An 11634-nucleotide genomic window follows, 5' to 3' on the forward strand; every position below is an offset into this window, starting at 1 on the left:
AGTGGTCCACCACCCAAACAGTGGTGGTTTGTGCCGTTTAAGATGAGGCAGGACTATTTGTTTTTCCATGAGCATGGCCTTAATTCTATTACAGCATATTGGACGACTGTCATTCATATTTCACTCACCCTGTTCAATGTAACAGCAACAAGTTTAGGCTACTACATGATACTCTAAATGTCCCTATACCCATCATGAGGTAGCAACCTAGCCTATGAATGAAAGTTTAGAATGTAGGTTCACACAGGTCGAGAGAAAATTTTGCGATGACAGACAGTGACACATTCAATACTGCCTTGCACACTCTCGCCTGCATCTAGCTGAAATAGAGATATCACTGGACAAATTCAGGCATGTTTATCCCCGTTTTGTTCCATTTAAACGTTTGTCAACAGAATCGGCGGAATGAATACACCCCTGATCATGCATAAACACAGTTCACTTTCATTACAGACACGTTGTATTCCTTCTTGCATCTATGTGCTCTCCTCTTATCACCTTCTCCCTTTGTTTCTGTACTTCAATGCACAACACATCAGTTGTATGTGACCAGGAGAAAAAACCTTTCCAAGCCAAACCATTTCATAACTGCTACACACAGCTTACATTGTTGTCACCATATTAGCTAAAATAACATCATAGTCAACAGAGCTAATAGAACTAACTCGTTAGTAAACCTGCTACAATCATGTAGTAACTTTACAGTGTACAGTCAGTAAGCAGTTTAGCACTTACCTTGGCGGGTCCCAGTGGCAATAAATTAGTAATTAGCAATGTGGAGACTATGTACAGGGGGTACCAGTACAGAGTCAATGTGGAGGCTATATACAGGAGATACCAGTACAGAGTCAATGTGGAGGCTATATACAGGGGGTACCAGTACAGAGTCAATGTGGAGTCTATATACAGGGGGTACCAGTACAGAGTCAATGTGGAGGCTATATACAGGGGGTACCGGTACAGAGTCAATGTGGAGGCTATATACAGGGGGTACAAGTACAGAGTTAATGTGGAGGCTATATACAGGGGGTACAAGTACAGAGTTAATGTGGAGGCTATATACAGGAGGTACCAGTACAGAGTAAATGTGGAGGCTATATACAGGGGGTACCAGTACAGAGTCAATGTGGGGGCCACATACAGGAGGTACCAGTACAGAGTCAATGTGGAGGCTATATACAGGAGATACCAGTACAGAGTGGAGGCTATATACAGGAGGTACCAGTACAGAGTCAATGTGGAGGCTATATACAGGAGGTACCAGTACAGAGTCAAAGTGGAGACTATATACAGGGGGTACCAGTACAGAGTCAATGTGGAGGCTATATACAGGAGATACCAGTACAGAGTGGAGGCTATATACAGGAGGTACCAGTACAGAGTCAATGTGGAGGCTATATACAGGAGGTACCAGTACAGAGTCAAAGTGGAGACTATATACAGGGGGTACCAGTACAGAGTTAAGGTGGAGGCTATATACAGGAGATACCAGTACAGAGTCAATGGGGAGACTATATACAGGAGGTACCAGTACAGAGTCAAAGTGGAGACTATATACAGGGGGTACCAGTACAGAGTTAATGTGGAGGCTACATACAGGAGATACCAGTACAGAGTCAATGTGGAGACTATATACAGGAGGTACCAGTACAGAGTGGAGGCTATATACAGGAGGTACCAGTACAGAGTCAATGTGGAGGCTATATACAGGAGATACCAGTACAGAGTCAATGTGGAGACTATATACAGGAGGTACCAGTACAGAGTCAAAGTGGAGACTATATACAGGGGGTACCAGTACAGAGTCAATGTGGAGACTATATACAGGAGATACCAGTACAGAGTGGAGGCTATATACAGGAGGTACCAGTACAGAGTCAATCTGGAGACTATATACAGGAGGTACCAGTACAGAGTCAATGTGGAGACTATATACAGGAGGTACCAGTACAGAGTCAAAGTGGAGACTATATACAGGAGATACCAGTACAGAGTGGAGGCTATATACAGGAGGTACCAGTACAGAGTCAATCTGGAGACAGATTTTGATCCCATGGGGAGCCCCAGATCGAGGGAGATCAGTGGTCTTGTATGTCTTCCATTTCCTAATAATTGCTGGATATCTTTTGCTGGTTGGGTGAAACACAAAATGTTACCTGTGGAAACAATGTTTATTCAATCAGTGGGAGGCTTGTAAATTCAGGAAAGTGGAACGAGGAACACTTCATTGAGACAATGATAAAGAGCAATCTGTGGGAGAGTTGTGGTGGATATTATAAAATAAGGATCTGCTGGAGTCCAAGTCAAACCAAGATTCTTTATTTCTGAGCTCAGAGAGAATAACAGAGTTACACAGCGCAGTGTAGACAGTCTGAATTCCTGAAGCATTGAGTGATTAGCACATATCTTTATGGTTTCCTGTTCCTGGGAGGGACTTTATTCATACAAGGACACAGGTGCAAATTGGTTTGCAACACAGGATGATACTCCCAAGAACAAGAGCTTATAATAGGACAGTTTCACAAGGTTAGTCACATACTCAGTTATGTGGACACACAAACAATTAACATTTTCCATTACAGAGTCTGAACATTTTCATTTCATTAAATCATCAGTGGGCCAACAATGCAAATGTCAACAATGGAACTAATGCATCACATCCAAATATCACTTGATTATCTGTAGTGCTGGAGGAATGACACACCCAGATAAACACACACAAAGAGTTTTAAAAAAGGACAGTTTAAAAGAAGGAACCTGATCTTCTTTATATTCAAACTGACAGACTCCATATTCAATTCATGTTTTCTAATAAAAACAAACAAATATATGTTTGAGTATACCCTGTACCATTTAATTTCATCTGGTAAAGACAGGTAAACACATTGTCAGTCAACAATATAAGACAACGGGAGCACTGTGTATGTTCTCTGATGAATTTTAAGTCAATGTGATGTGAAATATCAATATACACGCTAAGAGAAGTAATTTCTCTCTCCTGTGTGGATTCTCTAATGACGTTTAAGTGACTTATGAGTAATATGTTTTCCCACAGTATGAGCGTATTTTTGTGTGTGTATTCTCTCATGTTGTTTCAGATTCCCCGACCGGTTGAAACACTTTCCACACTGGGAGCAGTGGTAAGGCTTCTATCCTGCGTGTATTCTCTCATGTAGTTTCAGCTCCCCTGAACGGACAAAACACTTTCCACATTGGGAGCAGTGGTAAGGCTTCTCTCCTGTGTGTTCTCTCTCATGCTGTTTCAGCGTCCCTGAATGCTCGAAACTCTTTCCACACTGGGAGCAGTGGTAAGGCTTCTCTACTGTGTGTATTCTCTCGTGTTGTTTCAGCGCCCCCGACTGGTTGAAACACCTTCCACATTGGGAGCAGTGGTAAGGCTTCTCTCCTGTGTGTATTCTCTCATGCCGTTTCAGCGCCCCCGAACGGACGAAACACTTTCCACAACGGGAGCAGTGGTAAGGCTTCTCTCCTGTGTGTATTCTCTCATGTAGTTTCAGCTCCCCCGAACGGGCGAAACACTTACCACATCGGGAGCAGTGGTAAGGCTTCTCTCCTGTGTGTATTCTCTCATGTGGTTTCAGCTCCCCCGAACGGACGAAACTCTTTCCACATTGGGAGCAGTGGTAAGGCTTCTCTCCTGTGTGTATTCTCTCGTGCCGTTTCAGCGCCCCCGAACGGCCGAAACACTTTCCACACTGGGAGCAGTGGTAAGGCTTCTCTCCTGTGTGTATTCTCTCGTGTCGTTTCAGGTCCCCCAAACAGACGAAACACTTTCCACACTGGGAGCAGTGGTAAGGCTTCTCTCCTGTGTGTATTCTCTCGTGTCGTTTCAGGCCCCCCAAACAGACGAAACACTTTCCACATTGGGAGCAGTGGTAAGGCTTCTCTCCTGTGTGTATTCTCTCATGTTGTTTCAGCTTCCCTGAATGGTTGAAACGCTTTCCACACTGGGAGCAGTGGTAAGGCTTCTCCCCTGTGTGTATCCTCTCGTGTTGTTTCAGATGAAAAGGCCGTTTGAAACACTTTCCACATTGGGAGCAGTGGTAAGGCTTCTCCCCGGTGTGTATTCTCTCATGCTTTTTCAGCTCCCCCGACTGGTTGAAACGCTTTCCACATAGGGAGCAGTGGTAAGGCTTCTCTCCTGTGTGTACGCTCTCGTGCCGTTTCAGGAGTCCTCTCTTGTTGAAACACTTTCCACATTGGGAGCAGTGGTAAGGCTTCTCTCCTGTGTGTATTCTCCCATGCTGTTTCAGATGAAAAGGCCGTTTGAAACACTTTCCACATTGGGAGCAGTGGTAAGGCTTCTCCCCTGTGTGTATTCTCTCATGAGCTTTCAGGTGTGCTTTCTGGTTAAAACGCTTTCCACAGTGGGAGCACTGGTGTCGTCTTGCTGGTTTGGACGTCCCTGGCTCTGGTTCATCTGAGTCAGGTCTTTCTCCTGCCAAAGATAGTGTTATTTTTAAATAGAGACCCAAATGAAACCACATGATAAAACAAACTTGCTACGAGGGTAAATCCTAAATCCGATCTCTCAATAACCTGAGGCCAGTTTTAACAATCTTAGTGTGATTTTAAAACAAATGTAGAGCTTCCTGGTAATTACTGCTATGTTTACATTACTTATTCATCCTGTTTTACAAGTCAGAACACAAAAACCTGGACAGTTCTAGGACACTGAAGACACAGACGTCGCTGGATTCCAATTGAACAGGTGGTTCTAAATATATAACATTCATAGCTGTATGATACAGAATGTGACCTACACACTTCCTTAAACATAAAATAACTAAAGAAGTCATTTTGTGTGGAAGTCCAAAACTAGTTTTTACGTGGAAGATACAAAGCACATCAGTAACATCTCCCTGTTGTTGAAAGGGTTCGACACATTTCTGTTTAAATGGACCAATTTCTTATTTAGACATTCACAGATTTTCAACATTTTGATTATCGTTGATGTCATATTTTGGGTCAAGTCAAAAATAAGGTGAAATATTTTGGGTAAATGTTCCTAAAACTGATAGTAACTACAATAAACAAAAAATATAAACACAACATGTAAAGTGTTGGATGTTTCATGAGCTGAAAAAAAAAATTCAGAATTTTTTACATCCCTGTTAGTCAACATTTATTCTTTGCCAAGATCATCCATCCACCTGACAGGTGTGGCATATCAAGAAGCTGATGGAACAGCTTGATTATTACACAGGTCCACCTTGTGCTGGGGATAATAAAAGGCTACTCAAAAATGTGCAGTTTGCTCACACAACAATGCCACAGATCTCTGAGGGAGCGGGCAATTGGCATGCTGACTGCAGGAATGTCCACTGGAGCTGTTGTCAGGGAATTTAATGTACAGTACCAGTCAAAAGGTTGGACTCACCTTCTCTTTCAAGGGTTTTTCTTTATTTTTACTATTTTCTAGATTGTAGAATAATAAAGACATCAAAATGATTAAAAAACACATGGAATCATGTAGTAATCACAAGTGTTAAATCAAAATATATATTTTATTCTTCAAAAGTTGCCACCCTTGCTTTCTCTCAACCAGCTTCACCTGGAATCCTTTTCCAACAGTCTTGTAGGCGTTCCCACATATGCTGAGAACTTGTAGGCCGCTTTCCCTTCACCTCTGCGATCCACCTCATCCCAAACCATCTTGATACAATACATTTGATTCAAAGGTACCAAAAAGTACAGTAAAAATTACTTCCATCTCTGGAAATGGGGACAAAAAAAAAAAAAAGATAAAATAAAAAACCGTGGGGGATTGTGTAGGTCAGGTCATCTGATGCAGCACTCCATCACTCTCCTACTTGATCAAATAGCTCTTACACATCCTGGAGGTGTGTTGGGTCATTGTCCTGTTGAAAAACAAATGACAGTGGGACTAAGCCCAAACCAGATGGGATGGCATATAGCTGTAGAATGCTGTGGAAGCCATGCTGGTTATGTGTGACCTTGATTTATTTATTCATGGCATTGTCAACAGCAAAGCACCCACACACCATCACATCTCCTCCTCCATGCTTCACGGTGGGAACCACACATGCGGAGATAATCTGTTCATCTACTCCTCGTCTCACAAAGACATGACACTCGGATCCAAAAATCTCAAATTTGGACTCATCATACCCAAGGACAGATATCCACCGGTCTAATGTCCATTGCTCGTGTTTCTTGGCCCAAGCAAGTCTCTTCTTCTTATTGGTGTCCTTTAGTAGTGGTTTCCTTGCAGCAATTCGACCATGAAGGCTTGATTCACGCAGTCTCCTCTGAACCGATGATGTTGAGATGTGTCTGTTACTTGAACTTTGTGAAGCATTTATTTGGGCTGCAATTTCTAAGGCTGGTAACTCTACTGAACTTATGCATCAGAAGTAACTCTGGATCTTCCATTCTTGTGGTGGTCCTTAAAGTAATGATGGACTGTTGTTTCTCTTTGCTTATTTGAGCTGTTCTTGACATAATATGGACTTCGTATTTTACCCAATAGGGCTATCTTCTGTATACCACCCCTACCTTGTCACAACACAACTGATTGGTTCAAACACATTAAAACCTGTTATGGCTAGGGATTCCGCTAGCGGAACATTTCCTCAACGTCCGGTGAAATTGCAGAGTGCAAATTTTTATTTATTTATTAGAAATATATAACTTTCATGCATTCACAAGTGCAATACCACAAATTAAAGCTTAAGACTCCATAATGTTTCATCATTAGATGCTACAGTCCTCCTTTAAGACTCCATAATGTTTCATCATTAGATGCTACAGTCCTCCTTTAAGACTCCATAATGTTTCATCATTAGATGCTACAGTCCTCCTTTAAGACTCCATAATGTTTCATCATTATTTATTTTATTTTACCTTTATTTAACCAGGCAAGTCAGTTAAGAACAAATTCTTATTTTCAATGACGGCCTAGGAACATTGGGTTAACTGCCTGTTCAGGGGCAGAACGACAGATTTGTACCTTGTCAGCTCGGGGGTTTGAACTTGCAACCTTCCGGTTACTAGTCCAACGCTCTAACCACTAGGCTACCCTGCCTCCCCATTAGGTGCTACAGTCCTCCTTTAATACTCCATCATGTTTAGAATGTGTCTGGAAGCGCTACTCTATCTATTCTACTCTCATCCTTTCGGTTTTAATAATATTTAAAAATAATAATGTTATAATAGGTAATAACTAACTTTAATAACTAGGGTTATTACCTGCCTGGCGCACCAACAAAATATTTCTTTAGCCCCCTCTAACAATACCGCTACAGAATTAGCATAGTAGGCCATGTAACTTAACCTGTAGTGACACCCAGCCCGTGAACGGGACCGTTATCATCATCTGACACTAATTAGCATAACGCAACGGACATAAATCTTCCTATAAATTTTCCTATTCATGAAAATCACAAGTGAAATATATTGGAACACAGCTTAGCCTTTTGTTAATCACCCTGTCATCTCAGATTTTCAAAATATGCTTTACAGCCAACGCTAGACAAGTATCTGTGTAAGTTTATCATAGCCTAGCATAGCATTATGCCTTGCTAGCAGCAGGCAAACTTGTCACGGAAATCAGAAAAGCAATCAAATTAAATTGTTTACCTTTGATGAACTTCAAATGTTTTCACTCACGAGACTCCCAGGTAGACAGCCAAAGTTCATTTTTTCCCAAAAGATTATTTTTGTAGGCGAAATAGCTGTTTGTTCTTCAGGTTTGGCTGAGAAATCGCTCGGTAATTGCGGTCACAACGCCAAAAAATATTCCAAATTAGCTCCATAATATCGACAAAAACATGGCAATTTTTCTCAGGCTTTCGCCTGCAACATCAGTTCTGTTATACTCACAGACTCACAATATCTTTACAGTTTTGGAAACGTTAGAGTGTTTTCTATCCAAAGCTGTCAATTATATGCATATTCTAGCATCTTTTCCAGACAAAATATCCCGTTTAAAACGGGGACGTTTTTTTCCCAAAAATGAAAATACTGCCCCCTAATACCAAGAGGTTTTAAGGTAATCAGAAATATTTAGGACTAACTTATTCCTTGACACCCATTCTGAAACTAACTGCAGCTCTATGTTAAGTGTTGCAGTCATTTCAGTCGCTGTAGTAGCTGACGTGTACGGTGTTGAGTCATCTGCATACATAGACTTACTGGCTTTACTCAAATGTCATTGGCATGTTGTTGGTAAAGATTGAAAAAAGTAGGTGCCAAACAGCTGCCCTGGGGAATTCCTGATTCAAACTTGATTTTGTAGCTCTGGGGCAGCAGGTAGCCTAGTGGTTAGAGCAGTAGGCCAGTAACCGAAAGATTGCTGGATCGAATCCCCGAGTTGACAAGGTAAAAAACTCTGTCGTTCTGCCCCTGAACAAGGCAGTCCTAGGCCGTCATTGAAAAAAATAATTTGTTCTTAACTGACTTGCCTAGTTAAATAAAGGTTACATTTTAAAAGAAAAACTCTTTATCCACAATATAGCAGGGGGTGTAAAGCCATTTTTATCATCAATGTCTCTCAGCCAATCAGTCATTTGTAAGTGCTGTGCTTGTTGAATGAACTTCCCTATAAGCTAAAAGTCTATATTTGTTTACTGTAAAATAGCATTGTATCTGGTCAAATATTTTTTTCCCCAAAATTGTAAGGGTTGGTAACAGGCTGATTGGTCAGCTATTTAAGCCAGTAAAGGGAGCTTTACTATTCTTGGGTAGTGGAATGACTTTAGCTTCCCTCCAGGCCTGAGGGCACACACTTTCTAGTAGGCTTAAATTAAAGACAAGGCAAATAGGAATGGCAATATCGGCCGCTATTATCCTCAATTTTCCATCCACGTTGTCAGACACCAGTGACTTGTCATTGTTGATTTTATTTGCGCAAAATTTCATTGAAGATGCTCCAAAAATTTTACTATCATTCTTCATGTAATTTATCTTTGTTTCATTGTGTACTTTCTTCTTTTTATTCAGTTTAGTCAAATGATGTCTCAATTTGCAATAGGTTTGCCAATCAGTTATTCAGCCAGACCTATTTGCCATCTCTTTTCCCTCCCTCTTTATCATACCATTTTTTAATTGCTCATCAATTCACGTGGATTTAACAGTTTTTACAAGGGCAATTTCTGGTTGCTCATCATTACACACCACATCATTCTCACTACCCCGGTAGGTTGATTGATAACCTGAACCAGGTTGCCGGCACTGGTTACAGTTTGAAGCTTTCTCTTGAGTAGGCAGCCTGATCACAGCTTTCCTCCAGTATTAGTTAATTAATTACCAAAGTCTTGAGTTGAGTTTGCCTGTTCTACAGTCTTGTAAAGATAGGGGTGTTGACTGGGACAGGCAATGTAACATCCATAATGTTTTAAGGAAAAGTTTTTGTAAAACAAGCACCTTACATTGGATCATTGAAACTTTCTCTACAAAGCTAACTTTCATCAAGGTTTTATATGGTCTATTGATTTCTCTCTTTTCATTGGCAGAATCCTTTTTCAGTGTTATGATATTCATAACATCCATTTCCACCAGTCTATCTTCCTGTCAACTAACAGAACTCTGCTGGTTGTCCTGGTAACAGATACCAGTCTATCTTCCTGTCAACTAACACAACTCTGCTGGTTGTCCTGGTAACAGATACCAGTGGGCAGATCTATTGTATTTGTTCCAACTAAACTACAGCACTTACTTTGGTGTGTCAAATCTGATCCTTTCTTCTCTTCTCCTCCTCTCACAGTTCCACTCAGCCCCGTTGTTTTCCTGCAGTCCACCAGCAGCACAGACAACCTCTTCATACCCAGCAGTAAGGTGCTACCAGGAGAGGCACGATACAGGGACTCCGGGAGGGAGGAAGGGCTAGTGTTGTCCTGGTAACCATAAAGAGGGGACACAGACGCACATCATTATGGATGCTGATGTCACTGTTGTCATAAAGTGGTTTACAGAAACCCAGCCCCCAAGCAAGAGAAAGCTGTTTGCTTGTCCAGACCAAGCTGTACCATCTGGTGTTCTGATCTGGAGAGACTCTTCTCTGCCTCGTCAGCATCAGGATGTTGTTGAAGCTCCCCAGAGGATCCACCATAGTCATGTCTCTCTCCTGTGTTAATGAGAACATCAAAATGAGTAGTAAACTTATAACCGTCTAATAAAATCATAGGGTCTTACAAGAGGCATGAATATGTCCCTTTGATATTTTAAGTAGAGATTATGCTTCAATATTGAATTTTAAAAGCCTGTTATATTAGATGAGGGGAACTTTAATATAGACCACATGGAGAATTCAATACATCTCATTGAAAAGTCCCTAAAATATATGAACCAATTGCAGATCGAACCTTTAACAATTTATATAGAACTGAACAACATATTCAAGTGTAGAACTTCAGTAGAATGCCACTTTAAAACCACACATTAGTTCAACAACGGCATAGTTTGTGTCCCTGTTGAAGACAGTACTCACAGGTGTTAATCTGATATTCTGTCTCCTCTTTCACTCCCAAAACGTCTTCCTCCTTCACCTTTATTGAGATAGCATCCTCTTCCTCTCTAAACGGTTCTTTCTCTTCTATCACTATAACAGCCTCCTCTTCCTCCTTTTTCATTCTGAAATGTTCTTTCACTATAACAGCATCTTCTTCCTTCACTATAACAGTCTCCTCTTCCTCCTTTTTCATTCTAAAAGGTTCTTTCTCTTTCACTGTAACATCCTCCTCTTCTTCAATGTTCAGCGCCAGAGCTTCTTTCTCCAAACAGCAGACCTCCTCTTCTATAGCAGGGATGAGTACTTTAATGAACTCATGGTCAGGGATGTTAGCTAGCTAGTTAGCATTAGCGACTAGCCTAGTGCTAGGCTCAGCATCAATCTTTAACAAGTTTGCAAATTCGGTTACAGTTAACCAGTTAATACGTCAACAGAACTGTGTTTAAAACACTGAGATTAGATCATGTACATTAAGATGGTCTAAAGCGTCAATCTTTCACTTTTATGTTGGCTAGCAAGCTACAGAGGTGGTTGAAAGAGTTTGTGCCTGGTTGTTCCTGAAGAAGCGTCCGTCCAGTCCATGATACGTCACGGAAGAAGCATCACCTGAAAGACGATCATCGCCATCTGCTGGCTGGAGTGGGTAACGCAGTTTGGAAACAATACACTACACTTTTGTATTGGAAAGAACGTACCGTAATTTCCGGACTATAAGCCGCTACTTTATTCCCACACTTTGAACCTCGTGGTTTATACAATGACGCGGCAAATTTATGGATTTTTCCCGATTTCACAAGATTCATGCCGCCAAAAAAACTGAGCACCGTCACATAATGTGACGTAAATCGAGCGCGCTCAAACTTCCCATCATTCTGATTACGGTAGTAATTTTGTCACCCTCTTCATGGCAAAGACACCAAGAAATGCATATGATGCAGCTTTCAAGTTGAAGGCGATCGATCTGGCTGTTGGAAAAGGAAATAGAGCTGCTGCATGGGAGCTTGGCCTTAATGAGTCGATGATAAGACGTTGGAAACAGCAGCGTGAGGAACTGACTCAGTGCAAAAAGACAACAAAGGCTTTCAGAGGGAAGAAAAGCAGATGGCCCAAAGTATTTGCAGCCACTCGACATCAGTGTAAAT

General features: G+C 41.3%; 1 protein-coding gene across 1 annotated transcript; it reads right to left on the bottom strand.

Moving 5' to 3' along the window:
• Positions 1 to 2297: 2297 nt before the first annotated feature.
• On the bottom strand, positions 2298 to 9872 carry LOC116363067 (zinc finger protein 135-like). Its single transcript, XM_031816990.1, has 2 exons — positions 9701 to 9872; positions 2298 to 4459 (listed from the first exon to the last, which is right to left on the bottom strand). The coding sequence occupies exons 1-2, from the start codon at positions 9804 to 9806 to the stop codon at positions 3150 to 3152; spliced, it is 1416 nt and encodes a 471-aa protein (XP_031672850.1). The 5' UTR covers positions 9807 to 9872; the 3' UTR covers positions 2298 to 3149.
• Between the last annotated feature and the right edge of the window lie 1762 nt (positions 9873 to 11634).

This window comes from Oncorhynchus kisutch, unplaced genomic scaffold (assembly GCF_002021735.2).
Source record: "Oncorhynchus kisutch isolate 150728-3 unplaced genomic scaffold, Okis_V2 scaffold910, whole genome shotgun sequence".
Taxonomy (NCBI): Eukaryota; Metazoa; Chordata; class Actinopteri; order Salmoniformes; family Salmonidae; genus Oncorhynchus; species Oncorhynchus kisutch.

Excerpts from the sequence above, each read along its gene's own strand:
- LOC116363067 (XM_031816990.1), bottom strand. The coding sequence starts at position 9,806 with ATGAAGAGGTTGTCTGTGCTGCTGGTGGACTGCAGGAAAACAACGGGG. Across the intron at positions 4,460-9,700 it reads ATCAGATTTGACACACCAAA|GAGAAAGACCTGACTCAGAT; the intron begins GTAAGTGCTGTA and ends TATCTTTGGCAG.